This window comes from Cornus florida, unplaced genomic scaffold (genome assembly GCF_030987335.1).
Source record: "Cornus florida cultivar Cherokee Brave unplaced genomic scaffold, ASM3098733v1 CherokeeBrave_3.0.0_Hap2_Chr06, whole genome shotgun sequence".
NCBI lineage: Eukaryota > Viridiplantae > Streptophyta > Magnoliopsida > Cornales > Cornaceae > Cornus > Cornus florida.
The window spans coordinates 84,353,629-84,376,498 of record NW_026775576.1 but is presented as its reverse complement, the minus strand read 5'-3'; the positions used below and the strand labels follow the sequence as shown (position 1 = coordinate 84,376,498).

Genomic DNA, 22,870 nt, shown 5'->3' with positions numbered 1-22,870 from the left:
TACCAGGCATGCATGATACGATTGAGGATCTTTGAGAAAAGAATTGAGTCTAGAAATTTCATTGGATATATATATATATTTTTAATTTATTTAATGGGCATCGGCACGTAATTGTTTCAAAAGGAAGCTTTAGAAATTACTTAAATTCTTCTACGTATATATCTATATGTATATTTTCATAAATGTTGTTGATTCCATTACTTAGAACAGGCATTCAGTACAATGGAAGGAAATGAGAAGCATATTTCCAATTTTGGATGAAATAATTTATTTGGAAAAAATGAGTGTTTTTTTTTTCTTCTTAAAAGGAAGCTTTATAAATTGCTTAAATTCTTCAAATTATTCGGTTGAATGGTTTTTAAAAATTGCCTCAGAAAATTTCATTCGGAAGGGTTGGGATGTCTTTTCCTCACACACATCAGATTCAAGGTTCGTGATGGTAGGCGTGTCCGCTTTTGGGAGGATTTATAGTGTGGAGATCAGTTGTTGTCTTATTCCTTTCCTATACTTTATAGTATTGCCGAAAATAGGCACGCCTGCGTAGCTGACTATTATCGGCTTGATAGCAGCAGGGTTACGTAGGATGTGCGTTTTAGGCATTTTTTTCAGGATTGGGAGATGGACGAGGTATGTGTTTTCTTGGATTTGTTGTATCAACAGAAAGATGTTGGTAAAGGTAGTGATGACATTTTGTCGGTCCCTTCCACCCATAGTAGATTTGGTGTTCGGTCCATGTTCTTTTTGTCTGTCTAATTTCGTTGGTCATGATTTCCCTTGGAAGACTATATGGCGTTCTAAGGCTCCACTTAGAGTCGCATTCTTTGTTTGGACTACCGTTTGGGACAAGATTTTGACGTTGGACAATTTGAGGAAGAGAGGCAACACTATTGTTAATTGGTGCTGTGTATGTAAAACAGACGGCGAGTCTGTGGAATACATTCTTATGCACTGTCTTGTGGCGTATGATTGTTGGAACCTCATCTTCCGCATTTTTGGCATACATTGGGTAATGCCTCAGTCCTCCATGGGACTGATTAACGCATGGAGAAGACGCCCAGTGAAAAGCTACGCTCGTAACTATTGGAGGATAGTTCCACACTGTGTTTAGTGATGCATATGGAGAGAGAGGAATAGCAGAAATTTTGAAGGAAAGGAAACGTCTTTGGCGACCTTGAAAATGCATATTCTTTGTTCTATTTTCTGTTATGTGAAAGGAAGCGCTTGCTCCTCGACTGATGACTTAGTTGATCTTTGGACTCTATTGGTCCTTAGGTTTAACTTTCGTTTTTTGTATTAGGGACGCGTTCCCCTTTTGAACGCTCTTCTAATTAACTTTTACTTGTCAAAAAAAAAGAAGAAAAACTGCCTCGGAAATTTGACTATTAGAGTGTGTTTGAGCGGAGAAATTTAAATAATTAGAGATTTTTGAAATTCGCACAATTATATATCCTTGCATTTGAATCAACTTTTGTTTGGAAAAAAGAAAAAAAAATCTAAATCTCAATTTCCCTAAATAAAATAAAATAAAAAAGAAGTAAAATTTTTTAGAGCTTGGTATTTCTTATGTAGGTCTATCGTTTAAAAATAAAAAAAAAGATATAAATTATTTTTATCATAAATACTTATCTAACCATGAGCTATGGAATCATAAAACCTTAGCATTAAATACTTCCGAAAATCCATCACTTCGACAGTCTTTGAGTAGAGAATCAAGTAGACAAGCAGTACTAGAAATTAGTCAATCACAAGATTATACTTGTACTTCCGGAGGAAAAAAAAGAAAAAAGAAAAAAGAAAAAAAGATTATACTTGTCCAACCTCAAACTCCTGCTCAAGCAGAGCAAGCCTTTGAATCTTAAGAAACTTGTCTTGATCTCCCTCTTCAGATATTAACATACATTATGCGAACTTCTCTGGGTCTTATGGATGGAGTGGAAGAATTAAATAAAATCTTTCTGTGGTTGACTGGTTGCATTATTGTAAAATTTAACTTAAAGTGTATGTCACTCTTGTACTTTTGTGTTTTGACTCAACCCATAATTGTTTGCTTGTAGGTCTAACCAGATGATGATTTTTTTAGCATATAAATTATTTTGCTATAGTTATCCTATGGACTCCAGCATCATGTAAACATATTTTCTATCCCCCAGCACAAGAATGAGGTGCAAAACAAGTGTTGACTGTATTAGTACATGACCCTTGAATAAACTCTTTTTGCTTTCTAAATGAACAAACCACTTGAGAAATCAATCAAATTACACACAGCAGCAGTAAAGAGTTTTATGCATTCAGGGTTTCTTTTGAAGAACAGTATATGTTAAGTAGATCTTATATTTCTATCCATGTTACTTGTGAAAAAGGATATTCTCATCCATGGCCAAATTTTGGACTTTCCAGAAAGCTCACGGTATTCTAATATTACCCTCCGAATTTTAAATTGATGTTTTTATTAGGATAACTAGTGAGATTTTTATTTATTTATTTATTATTATTATTATTTTTTTGTAATTGGTACATTTAGCAGTTATTAGCCAGAAAAGTAACCTGTGATTCTGTGCATTTGTTCAAGCAGGAGGAAAAGGAAAGGTAGGATAACAAGAGGTAGGAGAGTAGAATAATGAAAGCGGTATAGCTAGTGTTATTCCTCCTCTTAGTTGGGAAGAAATCAACGTACCGTTTTTGACAGAGCTAGGAATTTTCTGGGAATTGGGAGAGGTTGGGATGGGCAGGGGGAGGGGGAATGGGGGCAAGAGTCAAAGGGAGTCGAGAGAGAGGCTGGAAAAGAGAAGGCGCTCATTCACAATTAATAGTAAAGAGGTGGGAGCATTTCGAGGCAGCAAAAAATCTTTATGGGGGTAACTTTATAATAAAAAAGTTCTGAGTGGGGTAGCTAGCCCCACTAGGCCCACTTTCCATCCATCCTTGTTATGCATTATTCTTCTTCATTTTCCTTCCCTTTCCTTCCTTGTTTCTTTACCGCACATGAGATAATCTTCCCTCCTTTTCCTTTCCTTTCCTCCCAAATTCCTAAATCCAAACGCTCCCTTGGTAATTCGGAGGGGTATTAAATTCATAGTTATCTTTATATTTGAATATATTTGGTAATTGCTAAGGATGCAAAAATGAGAAAATAGGTATGCATGCATTAATTGTCATTAATGCTAGCCATGCTAAGTTGTAAACATGAAAAACAACATAATTTCCTTTCCTGCTGCAACATTACTGCTATAATTACTTTATCCTCCTTTTTGTGCATTTTAAAAATTAAAGAATACTTTTTTTAGAGTTAAGCTCTAACAACTTTGAGAGAAGTCATTATTTCAATTCATCGGGAATAAAAAGTCATGCTCTCTCTTTCTTTAGATGTCAAACTTAATCTAGTACCTTCTTCTAGAGAGTTAAGACTCTATTCAATCGCAGAATTTGTTCCCATATTTCCCTGAATCTGTTCTCTTTTCCTTTTTGTTGCACTTCCTTTCTCTCTTGTCATCCCTGAAATTCTTTATTAGATTTATTTTTGAATTTTCTTAAGGAGAGACCGAACTTTTTCCTTTTTCTTCATTATTTCACCACTGTAATTTTCCTTTTTCTTAAGGCTTGTCTCCGATTTTAACTTTAAGCAGGAGACACTAGTTTCTTTTGTCTTCAATCGGGCATCTTCTTAAGCCTCTTGTCTTATTTGTCACCTTATAAAAAACTCCCAAAGTTTCAATAATAATTGCTTTTATACCCCTGGTTTCTACCCATAAAACACTTGTAGTTTAACGAAGACAAATAATGCTCAAAGCTTTAAAAGATGGAAGTATCTTGGACCTCTTTTCCAAGCGACTGGATTTTTCTCAACTTGTCACCAACTTTAGATTTTTAGATTTTCTATCCCTAATCACCTATCCAAGATTTTCTTGCATTGCAATGTGCTCATAATCTTGCCCTTCAGATTTTTGTTGGGCTATTTCTAGCTCAAGATCTACCAATTTGTTTCAGTTTCTCGCTGAAATCATCAAATACACTGGACTGTGAATTTTTGAGGTTTTCTGATGCTGTCTTGCACATCATTGGTCATTGATTTCCTTTCTGAGCATTAAGCTTGTGAGGTTTCCTTGGTTTCTTCTTGGGCACTGAGACTTTCATTCTTTTCTGTTATGGAAAATTTTCAACACCGCTTGTCATCCTCCTCTACATCCTCTTTGTCTAATCCACACCCATTGTCAATTGGTGCTGAACGCTGGCTGATAGCCGAGCAAAGTACTCAAGAGATATCATCTACTGTTCAACCAACGGTATTTTCTGAGCAAAGAAGGAAGGAGATTATTGATTATGTTCAGGGGCTACTTCGAGGTTATTATGGAATTGAGGTGAGAAATTGTTCCCCCTACTTTATTGATTTTGTTCAATGAAGAAGTTGAATTTAAGGGTAGGCTTTTCTTTTGATGTAGGTTTCCTGCCACTCTTCTTTTACAATTAGGTTCAGTTTAGACTTTTGTGCTTTCTGTTTCCAGTAGTTTCCACAAGGTAGATTTTCTTGGCAATTTACAGTCGGTATGAGGCAGTTTGTTCCCAAGCTTTTGCATGACGTCGATACCTGTTAGTAGATTACTTATATCACTAGAACTTTAATTATCATGCTTGATGTGTTGGCTGTTCTCCAGTTGCAGTTTTTTCAATTGTTTATTCATTTAAAATGTAAATGAATTTGTAAAGGCAGGAGATCAACGAACTGTCTTGATCATCCATGCAGTACATACCATCTTTTGTGACAAGTATGCTCCATTCTGGCCCTCAGTAATTAGGGCTTAATGCAAGGTTCTTTTTTGCGAAAAGACACATCATTTCAGCAAATAGCATGGGTTGATTACACTACATTCACTTAGGATATAGAAGTATCTTTCTTACTCTTAGGCTCCGTTTGTTTTGACATAAAATATTTTATTTGGAAAATATTTTCTTTTTTTAGGTAAAATATTCTTTTATTTTTACTTTTTCGGTGTTTGGCAAAAATCTACGTCGAGGTTGAAGTCGAATCTATCGGGTGGGGCATGTAAAATAACTTATCGAAAATTAATAGATAAGTTATTTTTTTTAAAATTTTAGTATTTTTGTTCTTCGTAAATATTTTACTGACAACCAAACACCAGAAAATAAAACAATGTTTTCTGAAAAATATTTTACATCCAAACAAACGGAGTCTTAATAGAAAATGTTAGCATTATTCTCAAAATGCTACCCAAAAAGTACTTGAATAAGTCGTCTGAGTTATGCATCCAAAAAAAATAAGTTGTCTGAGTTGTCTCTTCATTGAGATGACTAGCATGCCCATTTCTTTTGTCTTTGTAATACTTCGTGATAGTCAGACAGGGTGATTGAAAATAGGTGACCTGAAATAACCTTGGCCACATAATATTGATTATTTTAAAATTCTGGATTACCAATAGTCTTAAACATTGTTTCTGGCAAGTGTTCTTTGTCATTGCAATTCATTCTTAAAAGACTCCTGGGGCTTTTAATACTGTGGTTTGACTTCGTGTGCTAATTCCATTCTTCAATCTCTAGTGGTTTGTTTCTTAGTCAGATGAATGTTTTCTTAATTTTGCACGGATTCCATTTATCAAGGGGATTAAGAATTATAACTTGCTGGTGGGGAACTCCATCATATAGCTTCCAACATCTGAAGAATTGACATGCTTCCTTGATATCCCATGAAAGTTTATTGCTATAAATAGCTCATTATATTCTTATTTCTAACACATGAGAATTTTGTCGGTGTTTAACAGTATATTCCATTGAAACTCTCTTGCTTGATCCTGTGCATATATCTGAAATCACCTAACAGGACTGCATTATGCATCTGCAGTATTGTAGATATTATGCCTATATTAGTTTCCTCAGCAGCATTCATTTAATATCCCTATGCACTTTTTGTAGGCCATTCCATTTGGATCAGTGCCACTGAAAACCTATATTCCTGATGGAGATATCGATCTGACTGTTGTCAGCAATCAAAATTATGAGGAGGATTTGGCCAGAGATATCTGCAGTATGCTTAAAGCTGAAGAGCATGAGCATAAGAATTCCAAGTTTCTTGTAAATGAAGTCCACTATATTCCTGCACAGGTTTTGTTTTTTGACTTGATCTTTCCCTTTTTCATCTAATGAAGGAACTGGATGACCTAAATTTTCCATTTAGTTGCATATTTAGGTGCACATACATATATATATATATATATATATATATATTAGAACTTGTAATTTTCTTTATTGCTTGTATATTATATGATGTTCTTTGATTATTTACCTTCCGTCAACCTAATCTGGAAATATTGCTAAGCTAAAAGGCTTATTTTATTTATTGATTTATCTTTTTAGTACTTCCCTTTTACCTCTTACATGTGTCCAGAATGTTAAATTCTCTCTAGGACGGAATGCTGATACACACTGGTTGAAATTTCTGCATGCTTCAACAGGTTATTGTGGATCTTCACCTATCCCTATAAATTGAGGGAACAAATGATGCATTTTTCGTTTAATTTCAAAAGTAGCTTTGCCGAATCAGTTGGTAGGGATACTTGGTAGTTTCAGCCAGTCGTATGAATAATTTTATTCTGTATATGTGCTTGCTTTGACTCCTTTTGGGATATCTCTTTGTTCTTCATGATTCAAGTGAACATACATGAAGGCTCACTCCTAGGTTGAGGCTCGGATTTTTTTGGCAAAGACATTGCCACGGTAACTGCGGCTGCCAGCATATCACATTGGCCAGTGCCTCCACTAGGGTTTGCGGTTGCCATACTATTATTTTCACTGCCACCACCATTGCAAAAATTCCCTATTCCTTCAGACTCTGTCTGCTTTTTGGTCTGAGGATTTACATCAAAATTTTCTAACAGAAATATTATACATGCAAAACTAAAAACTTCCATGTTTTCAGGCTGTTTGCCTGTTAGATTCCATATTTTGATAATATATTGGTAATGGATAACGTTCTACTTCTAGCTAATTGCATCCCCCTTTAAATGTTTTGACAGCTAAACCAGATCACTAGATGATAAAGAACAGTAGGCTAACGTGTATTTTGTTTGCATCCAATAGACATCTAATAAAAAATAAAAATTATGAAGTGCACGAAAGTTTTTTGGTTTGCAAACTCTACAACCAAGACATGGTGAAGGGGCAAAAGCAGATTGCAAGAAATAATACGAACAACACTGGAGACATTAAATTCAAATGGAGTACAGTTAGTGATGAAGCATTGTTGTGTAGTTGCCTCCCTCTTTTTGCCAATAAAAACACTGCAAATTTCCACCATTAGGCCACTACAAATACAGCTAATCTCTCTTTTTATGGATAAGGAATTTCCATTAGAGAATGGAGAATCTCCAAGGGTAATGATGCTGTCCGGTGTAATCACTTCTGCTGCATTCATTTTGACTCTCTGAGATGCCTCTCTTTGTTGCTTCTTAAAGTTCCCAAAACAAAAATTAAGTGGTGCTTTGCATTAATCATCCTGTTGCAGGTGTTGAACGAGCAAAAGGATGATGAAACATGATGCATATTTACATAAACCACCATTTCCAGGAGGCCAAAAATCTGCATGGGAATGAGTGCGTATATTCAACTGTAACAAGCTATCAAACTACCAACCAATGATTTATTTATTTTGTAACGACCACATGCCATGAGTATGGGTATAAGAGAGAATATTTGGCTAAGTGATTTTCTTATCAATGGAGGAGAATCATGCTGCCTGCAAAATCCATCGGAGAAAAAAGTTGACCAGAGGTGGGTTATTGAGGAAGAGCCGACTCGTATCAAAGCAATTGAAGGGTTTTGTTGTTTGAAACCCTAATCTCTTTATATTCTTTAGTTTTTGGAAATAAGTGCTCTTTAAGAATTTTTTCCCCAAATGACCCCCTCCCTGGATTTTATATTACTTTTATTTAAAAATCTCTCTTTACAATTTTTACAACGCTCTCATAAAAGTTAAACTTTTTGCAAATATTATCCTTCTTAATTTGTGTTACAAGCATGATAACGCAGTTGTTGGACATTTTGATTCCTTTGTTGGGTCCATGTATCTTGAAACTTAGGATTACGACTATCTGACACCTAGACACATCTACACCCAACACGTCATGATTCCATGTGGCTTACCATCAACAAACATTTTGTTGGGATTCAGTTGCTGGAGATCTTGGAATTTACCTGTCATATGGATAAGCATCCAAAAAGGGTTACTATCTGCATAGTGAAGAGTGGTTCTTGGTTATTTGTTGGGTTTAAAAAAAAAAAGGTTTGACTTGGGTTCGTGGAATTTCAATAATTACATGAACATTGAAATGCAGTTTCCTACTACACCCTATTGAAATTTGTCACCAAGATAAGGAATTCAAGATTTAATATTGATCAATGAAGTGATGGAATAAAAGCTCATATTTCAAATTATCACTGCAAAAACCCAAATTGGCAATGCTCATTGATACAATGATTAAAAGATGCATAGGTTATTGTATGTGTTGTAATTTCTAAAAAGATGCAGACGGGTAGATCTACCTGCCGATAGTCCATATAAATTGGATTAGAAAAGAATAAATTAAGAAACCACTGAAAATTTGAAGCTTACGAGTCAACATATACTCATATAAATTCAATTATTTTGGAAAGCCTTAATTTCATGTTGGGATGGATTTATGTATTCTTCTTTATTATGCTCTATCTTGAATAATATCCTTGGTTATTTCAGACAGTCTTGCCTTTTCTTGCAGCATCAACTCATTCTTAACTTCATTTCTCCTGCCCTTTTAGCACTTTCCTCTTGGATAAATTACTAGAGGAAAGTGCTAAAAGGGCAGGAGAATAACTACTCCATACTGTCGATTTTTTGGCCTCTCTGAAGGCTTAGAGGCCCTTTGTGGCCTTGTGTATTTTTCTTGGGATCCGCTCCCCTTTTGAGCGCTTTTATTCAATTTTACTTATAAAAAAAAAAAAAAAACTACTCCATGCTGTTGCATTTATGGTTTGGGATGGACATGTTCAACCATCTTAAACGACTTTCTCTTCTTTTTTCTTCCATCTATGTTTCTTTTAGCCTTTTCTATACATATTTGTTTCTTTTTCTATCTTTTCTTTTTTGGTTGCCAGGATTCTACCTTAATGTCCACATTTTGGCCACAGTTACTTTACACGCCATATCTCAATGTCCAGCATTCTATATTATAATGCTTAACTGGTCTTATGTTTGTCTTACTAAACTTTTAAGGGTTAATTACACTAACCTCCTCTGAGGTTTTGGCAACCCTCAACCCATAACCAAGGTATGTATTAATAGAGTTCCAAACCCAATTGCTTATTGGACTACAATTCCTTGGAGTAAGACTTGCCAAACATGAAATTACCTAATAAGATACAAGTCTAAAATAGATACCTAAATAGAATAGGAATTTGTGACACAAATTTCAACAATCTCCACCTTGGCTCAAATTCCATTTAGCCAGTCATCGATTTCTACAGCATTGACTAGGACAATTCATTGCAGTTTCAATCTTGACGATTATCTTGCAAAATTCCGATTGTCTCCACTATATGCTGCTAGATTAGTCAAACCTCCAAGGCTCCACCTTAACTACTCGAGCTCCATGCCATGTAACCCATCATGATATTTGACCATTGTGATCAAACAAGCCGATTGACTCCAACTGCAACTGAAATCCGTTGTTGCAACTGTTGAGACTTCTTGTGTTTTCTGGATCTCCTTCACCTTCAGCTTTGATACCAAATTGTTGGGGTTAGCTGAAACGCGCCAATGCTGAGACCCAATGAAAGCCAACAAAGCAGTCACACACAAACACAAGATATAACGCGGTTCACCCAAAACTAGGGCCACATCCACGGATGAGAAGAGATTCCACTATGATTCGTAGAGATACTACAACAATAGAGTACCAACATCACATATATGCCTTTTCACCATGTACCACTCTACGTGCCTTTCTCCCTATGAAACATCGATAAGGCTCTAAGAGTCGAAGTACCGGTGTCGGACACGCGTATCCTAGACTTGGACACATGTCCGACACGTTCTAACCGTGTCTTGCATTTTTTAATATATTTGATGCAGTTGGACACCGAACGGACACGGCCGGACACCGATCGGACACTGATCAGACACATATTGATCTGAACGGACACAGCCTTCTCATCTCGGGACTGAGCTATTTCACCGTGCCTCTTTTGCCTGAAGTAGTGAAGGAAGAGGATGAAGAGAGCCAGAGAGGAAGAAGTTGAGAAGGGAGCCAAACTAGTGTAACATGGTATCATATATATATATAATTGAAATCGAAATTGGTTTGATGTGTCTATAGATGTAAAAATTGTGAAGATAGAGAGACGTAAGAGAATGATCGGAAACCATGGGGGACACGATGGCGTGAAATTGATTGCTTTTGTGTTTATAGATCTAAGATCTCAAATTGTGAAGATAGAGGTAGGAGCAGAGACGTGGGTGAGTGGGTCATTGAAAAAAGTGATTGGGGAGAGAAAGAGGGGGGGTTAGGTAAGTTGTGTTATTTCTTTTATATATATACACACATACATACATATATTTTATTTTATAAATAGTGCTCTCTCTATATTTGTTTTTTTTTTTTTTTTAATAGAATATCTACTATTGACTTTATGTTTTTGAAAAAAAAGATGATTGGCCTAATTTAAATGAGTTGTATTTATTAATATATATAAGAAATTAAGTAAAAGTATATATTATATATATATATATAATAAAAATTATATTATTATTTTATTGCCGTATCCATGCCGTGTCCGTGTCCTATTTTTTGAAATTTGCCGTATCGCCGTATCCGTGTCGTATCGTACCCGTGTCCCGTATGCGTATCTGTACTTCATATCTTTCTCCTCACTACCAACCCATAAACTACCTCTATCCAACAACTTTATGAAGATACTACATCTCTCTCAATCTCATAAGTCTCATCCCATAACCTAGGTATGTATTAATAGAGTTCCAAACCCAATTCCTTGGAGTTCAAAACTTGCCAAACAAAATTACCTATAAGATACAACTCTAAAATAGAAATCTAATTATAATATGTATTTGAGACACAATTTTCAACAGATTCGAATCTGATCCAATAACTCGGATTGGTTTGGTTTGTTAAATTTGATATCCCGTTAATGGTCCGAATCCAATAGTCCGCTGGCTAAATTTAATTGGATATGGATCATAATAGATCCATTCCGATAATAATTCGGTCCGACATAATATAATATATAATATGATATTTACTAATTGTGTAATATATGTTATAAATATATTACACTTATCAAAAATAAAATAAAAATGTTATAGATATATTACTAATTGTGTAGTATATGCTATTTACGTAGTATCTAAATGTTAGCATTATTTCTTTTTCTTCCGTATCTATTTTTGTTACCATTTTTTTTTTCCTTTAGCAAAGAGTCAAATATCTAATTTCTTTTCTGTTTTCATACATATTTTATTTGTCTTCTCATACTTTTTTTTTTTAATCATTGTTAGGCGACCTCTCTTTGACATTTTTTTTAAACATAAATTTTGCACTCTTAACAGGTTGGGTTATTGGATTGGATATCCAATTAATAACAAATTGGATATGGATTCATTCATAAATATTTTGTTGGGTTGTTGGATCGGATTAGATTAAAAAATAACCTTATCGGATTTGGATTGGATTAGATCAAACCTGATTCAGTTCGAATCCCATTCATTTACACAACTAGGAGGTTATTTATTCTCCCCTGAGCATAGGTTGATGCTATTCCCATTAAAACTTTCTACCTTGTACTTGGTACTTTTCATCTTCTACAATCATAGTCACATTTTGTAGTTCTTTGTTCTTGTGCACTAAGCTGTGATACCAGCTCATTGCATGGGTGTAACAAACATACTCTTTTAAGCAAGTAGTCAAGAATCTAACAGTCACACAAGCCCAATAAGAAAACCATATTTTCCTCAATCGCCGTATGCCTAGCGCCTACGCCAAAAAAGGAGTGGAGATCTACTGTCCACTAATTAAGAACCAACTCTCTTACCTCATAAATCACTGTCCTTTGCCCTGTTACAAATTCTCTCAACTCTCTTACCTCTTTCTTAGTTCTCCCACATTCTACAAGAATTTTAAAAGCAAAGGAAACACTTCTAGAATAGAAAAGAGACTCTTGTGCCACCTATGGCATTGCTTGACCGGTCGATTAAACCTTCAATCGATGCAATGTTTATTGGAGGCAGCTTGACCGTAGACTCATGCTTTGATTGATCAAGCAGCCATGGTTGCCACCCCAACCAGTCCACAATCTTATCTCAAGTTGTCCATAACTTTTTGGACTTGGCCTGACCAATCTAACACTTACCTTATTTGATCAGGGATCACCTCTGATGTTAGTTTGAACCGTTATTATTTTCCCTCATCCAGAATAAACCTTTCCTTTTTTTTTTTTTGCCTTGATGAGCCAACAACCAAGTACAAGACATCTGTCACAACAAGCTAAGTTTCTGAGAACTTGAGATTGTCCCTTATGTGATGTTTTGGTTTAGTCCTTGCGAGGGTGAAGCATAAAGATTTTAGTTGAGATTCTTAATTTGTTATTTTTTTCCTTGATTACAATACACAACTTACTGTTGAAAGCCCCGTAATAGCCCCAAATTCAATCCAAAACTATACCTTACTGAGCTCTAATCAACTCTGCCTTCCTAGTTCCCTTACCTTGTTCTTTAATTAATCACCTTAGCCGCAACATACTTGCTGTCCAGAAAATTCTTACATGTTTTTTTCCTAAAACTCCTGTAATTAATCACTTCTTAAAATCAAGCTAACTACATTCCTATTCATTCCCCCTGACATTAAAAATTATCTTTAAATTCCTAAACCTACAAACTCTTCCATCTCAATGCGTACCATATATGTAATTCTTGATATCACCATTATAAGTTTCCTATACTGTCATACATCAACTTCCCTTCAACATAATTAGTTATCTTCATGCATACCTTAAAAAGCTCTTCTCATTTTATCCATCCTGTTTTAATTCTATGGACAACATCCATCAACCAGTCAAAATTGAAGATCAAATAAAATGCTTTCAATTAACAAGTATGTATATTCAAATATAGTTATATAAGAAAATCCTAGGCCATGTATATACACAAGCACAGAAACCAAGGGTTCGATTGGCCTGGTTCAAATTAATATGTAAATCAACAAAAAAGAACAAAGGTGGATTAGAATATAAGAAAATTCCACGCCATGTATACAAGTGCAGAAACTAAGGATTTGATGAATAATTGTTGCCTTTATACCATATGAATAGGGTCAGTAACATTACCTTTCATTTTTAAAATACCAGTCTTCTACCATCCATATCTCTTCTTTTTTTCAAGATATTTCCAATTACTTAATTCCAATTAGTTTTGTTTGGCCTCTCTGAGCATTTTATTACTAATAGTTTCCACTCCTAATTTCCCCTCATAAGTTGATTATTAATTTTATGTATTCTTATCACTCATATTGTCCGTATTGGCATTCTCTTCAGCTACATGATTACAGTTGTTTTTGTTTCTTTTTTAATGCCCGGTACTGCAGTACATGATGAGTCATTCCAGTTATAAGATAAGTCAGAAATCTATTATTAAATTTAAACACCGAAAAGAACATATCCAAATGGACTGGAAAATGATATTATGAACAATAACTCAGTATAGATGGAGGGATGGTTAATTTATAATCTTAAATATGAAGGCACTTTTGAATGCTCTTTAATACAATCTTACTTTTTTAAAAGACGAAAAATTAAATAAATAAATAAATAAAATAAAATAAAATGAAAGCATGCCACTATAACTGAAGGGAAGTTACATCTCATTTTGAAAACCATGAAGTATTCATATGGTCTGTTGGATTATGTTCATTCAATCTCAATTTTATCTGTCTGCCTGGGGTCAAGGATAAAGGTAAAAGTTTGTATTACATGGTCTTTCCTGTTCCCACCAATGTAATTATGTCCACAAGATAGGGCATTGACTATGGGTATGGGATTTGTGTTCAACACATGAACACAATTTGACTCGTTGATCCTTTACATGTGTTGATCTCATGATGGTAGAAGAAAAATTTTATAGTTGAAAGCCGAGAAGGGTATTAGAATATTGATAATCACTATGGAACTCATAGCTCAGTTCCTTTCTTTTCAAGTGAGAGTAGATAAACCACTTATGCAACTTTTGGGCAAATTTCAAGCCAAGTTGCTATGCCTTGAGTTATAAAAGGTCTAACAATTATACACCATACCTGTTACCCGAAGTCCATGTAACATAAATTGAACTTCAAAGTCAATAAATCTAGAAACAGCCATTATAGCAACAAATCTAAATATAAAACCTATCGAAATAAGCATAATTCTAAGTTTCCTGTTATTTCTAGGTAATCGATGTTGAAATTATTTACTCAGTAAAAGATTCTTTCCTTTCATTACATGGTTGTTTGTAAATGAACTAAAAGGAAGATGCCTTTGTTTTTAGGTCATAAAAGATATAATAAAAGAGACAAACAGAAGAAATATGATGGTATGGAATGCACTTAAATCAGAAAAGGAAATAAATGAAGGCACATTGAGGACCTAAAATAGTTTCAGGAGTACAAGGAAGCTGGAGTTGGCAATTGGTTATAAAGAGTAAGCAATGCACTTCATAGCATCAAAAAGACAAATGGAAAAATGAATGGAAATATTAAAAGAGCCAACCTGGTGGCAATAAATCAAACACGTTTTTGTGTTGTTTTTCCCCTCTGATTTCCTTTTAGGGCATATTTAGGATTTTGGGTTTTGGTTGGTACTTTTGGAAGTTTACTAGTGATCAAATTAATTATTTCTATTAAATCCGATAACTTGATGTATTTACTAAAAATTTATTCTGAAATGAGAATTTTTGGTTTTCCTTTTCCTAGACTTATTACACTCTAGTTAACTCCAAAAGAGGTTCAGAATTCTACAGCAAATTTACTTCTTGCATACATAATTTTATTTGAGAAAACATTGAGCTTTTGATGCCTTTATGGGTGCTAGGCTCTAAACCATAAGATCTTCCTTTCATCTTCAGATAGGTGCTCTATATAAATTGGTCAACCACTCTTTTCTTATAAACGTTTGTTTTTTGTTCGCAACCCATTTGTTTGTTTTCCTTTTGTCTTCTATTCTCCTCAATTTTCCTCTCTCCTTCACTTTTGTGGGATATGGTCAAAAAGTAAATTACAAGTCAAAATTTAAGTATGGCTATTTTTCAAGAACCTCTTTCGAACTTCAAAAAGTGGCACTTCTACCACCTTGAAGTTTTATTGTTGTACATTGACTTCCTTTCTACCAACCTGCCACTAGTTAAGATGTGAGGGTGACTATGCCCTTCCCTTAACATATACAGTGGATAGATGATTCAATCTTCTTTTTCTAAACTGATGAACTTGCTTCATCTTCAATGGTAGATCAGTGCCAGTTAAGCATTTGATTTCAAAGAAACATGTTTATATTAATTTGTACAATTGGGTGCGCATACCCTTCTTGTCTCAAGGCATTATTTACCCTTGACCTATTCCTGATTGGATGGAAAGGTTGAACTCATTGAATGGAGTTGATATTTGGTTAATGTTAATCTTTTCAACGGGTTACAGTAAATGGTGCATCCCTCACTCTCATTTTGGGGTGGCAAGCTCACATTGGTGATGGTAATATTCCATTTTTAGACATTCTTTATTAGCTAGACTGCAATAACATCCTTCTGATGGTATCTTGTTTTCTTATATACGTCCTTGATGTCTTACAGGAGCTCATCAAAATCTGCTGAAGCTTGTTTTATTCCTACAATGAAATGTTTTTCTTTTCCATGTAACTAAGTTGCCACCAAGCAAATTATAGCCCTAGAAATCGACCTCTTATTCGGGTGATCACCTGTCCAATCAACATACTCATCTTGAGTTTGGCATACAATCATTAATAACCCCAATAGGCAAAAAGGATGCAGCTTTGTGTCATGTTTAGCTATATTTTAGGATCTATTATCAAGCATAGCTTTCTTGGGCTCTTCTTCCACAATACATCAATGAAATACCTCCTCTAGGAAAGAGACAGCCCTCCTTTGACTGTCATGCCTCCATGTACAAGTAATGATTTTGGCCAAGCAAGTGCCTTAAAATGAAATTGTTTACTCAAGTAGGGTTGAGATCGCTAAAACCAAATTTGTCTCTTATAGTGACTACTATAAGAGACAGCATAACATGCAAGAATAATAGTGACTTTACCATTCTGAACAAAATCTGAATGGTTAGACAATAAAAGTAATAATTACATCTCTGCACCAATATTGTAAACATGTGCTGCCATAATTACGGAGATGAACTTATCAAACCAACCCCATAAAGACAGCGTAATGCCACAAGCAGTCTTCGTAAATTTGTACGCTTTCCTCACTTCCCTGGGTAGCCTACCCCATAGGTTACTTGCTGTACTCCTCTTCTTAAAGTTCATAACTCATAATGAAAACTGGGCATTCTAAAAATCAAACTGGTAAAGAGGCCAAGTTTTTATAGCTGCATCTGACATAAGGACCAATAAATTAAATGGGCCAGAGGTCAAAACGTCTCAAAGATAGTCAACCACATATGTTGAGTGTACCCCTTTGCCACCAACTGAGCCTTTGATTGTTCTCTAATGTTGTCAAGCTGGTATTTCCAGTGTAACCCATCTACAACTAAGAACCTACTTTCTTGGAAGCAAAGAAATGAGCAGATATGCATCTTTCACGTAAGGCTTCAATCTCCTCATTGTTAACTCTTTCAACTAGGTGAATGGAATACCCCTTTGCCACCAACTGAGCCTTTGATTGTTCTCTAATGTTATCAAGATGGTATTTCAGTGTAACCCATCTACACCTAAGAACCTACTTTCTTGGAAGCAAAGAAATGAGCAGATATGCATCTTTCAGGTAAGGCTTCAATCTCCTCATTGTTAACTATTTCAACTAGGTGAATGGAATGCTTGACAAGTGAACAAGGAACATCAAAAGAGGAAAAAGAAGGAACAAGGGAATGTGAACTTGGAGACAAATGAAAAAATGCATGACATGTTGTATAGGATGAAGAAAGCATGAGATGTTTCTATTGAATAATAGTGGGAGAATTTGTTGACTCTTGCCTTTGGATGATATCCTTGTAATTGTTTAGCAACTAGCATAGCGGGTTTAACAACAAATACTGGCACACAAGTAATCGGCAAAGGTATTGACGAGGATTTACAATAATACCATTGTCTAAAGCAGAACCTTGGGAGCTCAACTGACTACTTATGCTTTTCACATTCTAAGCATCAAAATAGCATATCGATGGGTAGTTATTAACATTTACTAGATTTTCTGGATTGCGATTTGTTTTATTGGACCTAATTAGTTTGGCGGAATCCCTTTAGAATTCTTCCATGATCTCAACTATATACTGGTGTTTGGCTTTGAACCAGAAGCCACGGTAGGAAATTCAACTTAGGAAAGCAACCTGATGTCGAAAACCCCATGACCGCAGTGGCTTAATGTCTTATAAATGTTGGGTGTGAGTTGAAGTGATCTTGAGGCGCACACATGGTTGTTGTTGTGGTGTTGTTACTACCACTATTACTAGGAATACTGTTTGCTTCTTCTTCTTCTTGTTTTGGAATTTCTGCCAAGTGAATCTAATGTAAAGGGACTGGTGGGTGTGTTAGACCGTTACCCAAGGCTCTGATATGCCAGAGTACAAGCAGTTAACTTACACCTAGAGGGGTGGTGAATAGGTGTCATGAATATTATTTTGCAATTAACTTTCATATTACCGTTAATCCTTGTTTAAAATGTAGTTAAATAGTTTGCTTACGTGTCCCAATTGCTATTATATAAACACATAAAGTAATAAATAAAATAAAATAGAGACATTATGTGAAAAACTCGAATGGGAAAACCACGAGACCTTGTTGAGGTAGATCAAAATCCACTTTATTAGAGAGAGGTTGCACCATTACAAACTAAGTTTACAGACTCTAACCCAAGAATCATCTAATCCCTCCTGACTACTTGCGCAAGATCTCCCCCGATCCTCCACCCGTTGATCCTTCAACAGACTCGCTCCTCGCTCAATCTGCGTCTCCATGGACTTTTGATCTGCACAACTAGTGACATCCGATCAACTTGTTCTTGCGAACCACTCGGTTGATGCTCTGATGTCAATTCATTTCCTTACTTTGATTCTCTCAATCACACAGTGTCACGGGCCTTAAGTTTCGTGCGCAGCAGGACGGCCCGTGCGGCACCCCTCGCAGGGCTCAGCCTAACACGACCTTCCCATAGACTTCATGCGAACTAGTTTCGGCCTGCCTTGGCTCTCCTCAGAGGAACGGCTCTAGTTCCCGACCAGTTTGTGCAGGCGATGGCAAATGCCATCGTGGAGGCCCTGCACGCCCCTTCCCTGGAACTATTCAAGTCAAGTGCTTCCGCCTACCAGACAAGAATGTATGTCGTCCATGCAGCACAGCGTCATACAGAGTTTTACCCCTGTAACAAACCACCCCCACTTAAACCTTGCGACGCCCTTGTCGCAACCTTGGGTGAACACCTTTGCCAAGGCACCCAATGAACTTCTCTAAAGCTACCCGCTGGTAAAGAGAAACCTTTGGTATGCGTGGCCCTCTGGTCCTTCAATGCGCAGATTCATGAGATGCTTATGCAGTGCTTACTGGGGTTGTGAAGACTCCACCTTCAACATCAGGTCAAACGCCAATGTGCGTCTTACTATATTGCCCTCGGATCACAAAGAGCAGCACCTCGGTGTGCTGTCTCCCTTTGGCTCTGATACAATTGTCACGGGCCTCAAGTTTCGTGCGCAGCATGACTGCCCGTGCGGCACCCCTCGCAGGGCTCAACCTAACACGATCTTCCCATAGACTTCATGCAAACTGATTTCGGCTTGCCTTAGCTCTCCTCAGGGGAACGGCTCCAATTCCAGACCAGTTTTTGCAGGCGATGGCAAATGCCATCGTGGAGGCCCTGCACACCCCTTCCTTGGAACCATTCCAGTCAAGTGCTTCCGCCTACCAGACAAGAATGTATGTCGTCCATGCAGCATAGCGTCGTACAGAGTTTTACCCCTGTAACACATAGTATGGTAATCTATGAAGAACCCCCTAGATTGATTCTCAAAGTTCTCTCTCTCTCTCTAAATATATAAATTATCTCAGTAATACAATGAGTTGAAAAGTCCTACGAGAGATACCCTAGAATGGCTAAACCCCATATTTATAGCCAACATAGGAAATCCATGTAATATGGTAAATAAAATCCTTTTAGGATTCTGATTTAAGATAGTTTTCCCATAAAAGTGTGCACACGGGGTTTAATCAATCGAGCACTACTAGATAAGCTTCGATCGATCAACACAATCTGGATTTGAAAATATCTTTCTGAAAAAATCCCAATGGATAAAGCGTTTGATCGAGGTTTACTATTTTGTAGAAGTTCTTGTTTTGAAAATCATTTTATTAAAAACCCAATTTTGGTAAACATGATTAAAACATAATTTTGAGCCTTCTGAAGATCATACCTAGGTCATAGTTGGTTTCTTTGGGCTCGACTTAACTTAGATTTGTGATTAGTCTTGAGAGATTTCCGGCATACTCTTTGCTGAGCTCCTAGGAAGCACGGATACTCCAAAATGGGCGAAGAATCCGTGTCCGACACGTGTCGGACACGGACACGCGTCGGACACGCCCCGACACGTGTCGGACACGCCAAAAAACGTGTTTGGAATTTTTTTATTTTTTTTAATTTTCGGACACGACTCGGACACGGCATTGACACGGCTCAGACAGCTCGGACACACTTTTCTAGAATTTTTTTTTTTTTTTTTTAAATTTTTAATGCTGATATGTTAATTTTTTTTTTTTTTTTTTTAAATTTTTAATGCTGATATGTTCTATTTTTTGTTTCTTACTACCCTAAACATGCTGATATATATATATACTAACCTAAAGATGCCACAATTCGCAGTGTCCGTGTCCTAAAGATGCTGATATATATATATATATACTAACATATTAGTGATATATATATATATATATATATATATATATATATATATATATATATATTCCAACCTAAACATATCAGTGTTTTTTTTTTTAAAATTATTAATGCTGATATATATATATATACTATTCGCCGTGTCCGTGTCCTAATTTTTTTGGATTTGCCGTGTCGCCGTGTCTGTGTCGTGTCGTATCCGTGTCCCGTATCCGTGTCCGTGCTTCTTAGCTGAGCTCCATCTCCATCATCTTCTATGGTTGTAGACTAACTCACAACATTGACACACATTACAACCCAAGTTTTGAGTAGAAAATTGCCAACACATGGACCATTTTGCCATATGCACTGCAACTCAACTTGACAAAGGTTTGTCCCGACTATTATCTGGAGACTGGATCGGCTAAGGATTCATGTCATAAGGGGTCTAACAATGATTTTATGCGCATTGTCATGGGGGTGTAATAGATAAGACCCTAAAAACAATGCAGATGGAGTCTTTTGCTATTTTTGGTCACTTCTAAATTTGAGTATAGAAGTTAGGGCACAAAGCTCAGTAGATCTTTAGTGTAAACATTGTTTGTTGACAACATTGGAACTGGAGGCTACTATCTTTCCTGTAGAAGGGGCAAGGGGGGTCCCCTATTTCTCTGAAACTATGTGGTTAGTTAGTGTTGTCTACCTCGACTGTCAAGAAGAAGTAGGTTATCGGCAAGTTGTCATACCATGTTATATTTATTATATGCATGTATACATTTTAAATAGTATTTAGTATTACATTGGATGTCTGCCTAACATATTGGATATGTAACGCTAACCACCCTGAATTGACAGTATTTATTCATTTAAAACTTACCAAATCTGCAGCTAAAAGATAACGGGGATAAATGAGACATATTGCCTATATGGAAGCAGTAGAGTGAATTCACAGAAGTACCCACCGAGAGTAGCAGTCTCTCTCTATATATATACATGTATATATATATATGTATGTATGCATGTGTATTTGTTCAACAGTGTGTTTATAGACTTGCAACTGTAATTGTGCATTTACTTCCAGTCTTGCTGAACAAACATAGTGGAAATGACTTCTGCTGCATTTTTAGGAAAATATAAGATCATACTGACATGAAACGTAATGTAATCTGGACAGATCCTAAGAAACGAATTGCGTCGGCCACCAAACATGCTTGATTAGGAGGTTTAAAGACCTTACCAAACATTAGTTTTGTATCTGGAAGTAAATTTTTGCTGATTCAAACCACTTGAGTATAGCCCTATCTGGGCCCATCATCTATTTGCAAAACTTCCGATTAAGTTTTCATATTACGTCCAGTTGTCAATTAGTTCTAGTAGATATTTCTTCACTACCGAGATTTTTTTACATTTTTGTGCTGCATGAAAAGAAGCATATAGACTGTTTTAGTTTGTCCCTTACTTTTTTGGTTGTCAATCACGTTGCTATCATCTTTTGAAGAACATAATCTCTCTAAGAAACATCAAATTCCATGCATATATATCTTCACTATTTGGTGTTGGGACTCTGGATGGCAGGTTAAGGTCGTGAAATGCATGGTGCAGAATGTAGCAGTAGACATCTCTTTCAATCAAATGGAAGGGCTATGTACTCTATGCTTTATTGAGCAGGTTTGATCTGGTTTCACCGATAAGATCTGAGTGAGTTGATTAACATAGTAAAAAAAGCATGAAACATAGAATTTGGAAATCATTTAACAAAATTTAAACAATAAGATAAATTCTTTTTTGAAAGTATTGACAATGTATATTATATTAGATGATCTTCCTCTTTTTTTGTACGTTGTTTTCATTTTTATTTTTTAGCTTTCGTCTTTTTTAATTTATTTATTTCTTTCCTAAGAAGCATAGTCACTTCCTCAAAGGTGTTGTATCCATATAGGACACACTGTTTATATGAAACTTGGTGAACGTGTCCACAATTTTAAAAGTAAGTGATTATTTTGGACACTTAGTTGAAACATCTGAGACACTTTCCATTTATAGCTTCTGTAGCAAACACATACTAATAGGAACCATGTAAGACAACGTTGAAGTATCCAAACTTTAAATAATAATAATGATAATAATAATAATAGAGAAGAAAAAGAGAAAGGAAAATTGATATTGTATACACTGCTGCATGTAAAACATACAATGGATACTTTTTAAAATAGATCAAGTTAAGAGAACATTATAGGAAGATAGTCACGCGTATAACATAATAATCTTTTTGCTATTTTTTGAGCTTCATACAAAAGTTCAAAAAATTAACTGAAGTTGCATAAATCTGTTATATAATATATGTTTTTATATAAAAATAACATAAATTACCATGTTCATTCGTGTCACCCTCATAATTTTTAATATTTGTCATATTGGTGTATTTGTGTTATATTGTGTTCATGATTTGTGCTCATGCCTGTGCTACTCAGGTTTTTGCTAATTTTGAGTTTCTTTTTTCTGATTTATTGGTGGTATTGGAACTTTTTTATTCTTTTCTTGTTTGTCTCTACTTCAATTAGTTCTCCATTGTCTTAAAAGGTAAATTTCTTAACAGTTCAAAAATTGATATAATTATATGTTCTTTCTTTTGCTTTAGCTATCAGTTACTGACTTGGTATTATTATCTTTTTTGTTCTTTAACCATTCCTCAATTTAGCTCAATAATTAATGAAACATTCATCTCTCTCTCTCTCTCTCTCTCTCTCTCTCTCCCCTCTG

The 22,870-nt window shown here is 35.6% G+C and overlaps 1 protein-coding gene across 4 annotated transcripts in view; it reads left to right on the top strand.

Moving 5' to 3' along the window:
• Nucleotides 1–22,870, top strand: part of LOC132312466 (uncharacterized) — a 34,235-nt gene that overhangs the window by 1,597 nt on the left and 9,768 nt on the right. Inside the window, exons 1-3 of one of the 4 annotated variants that reach the window (XM_059810844.1) lie at nt 2,755–4,355; nt 5,923–6,111; nt 21,686–21,778. In XM_059810844.1, coding sequence (XP_059666827.1) covers nt 4,143–4,355; nt 5,923–6,111; nt 21,686–21,778 — 495 coding nt within the window. In that variant the 5' untranslated portion in view covers nt 2,755–4,142. Of the gene's footprint in view, nt 1–2,754; nt 4,356–5,922; nt 6,112–7,510; nt 7,777–21,685; nt 21,779–22,870 lie in introns of those variants that run through there. The other 3 variants (XM_059810847.1, XM_059810846.1, XM_059810845.1) reach the window with 3 other exon arrangements.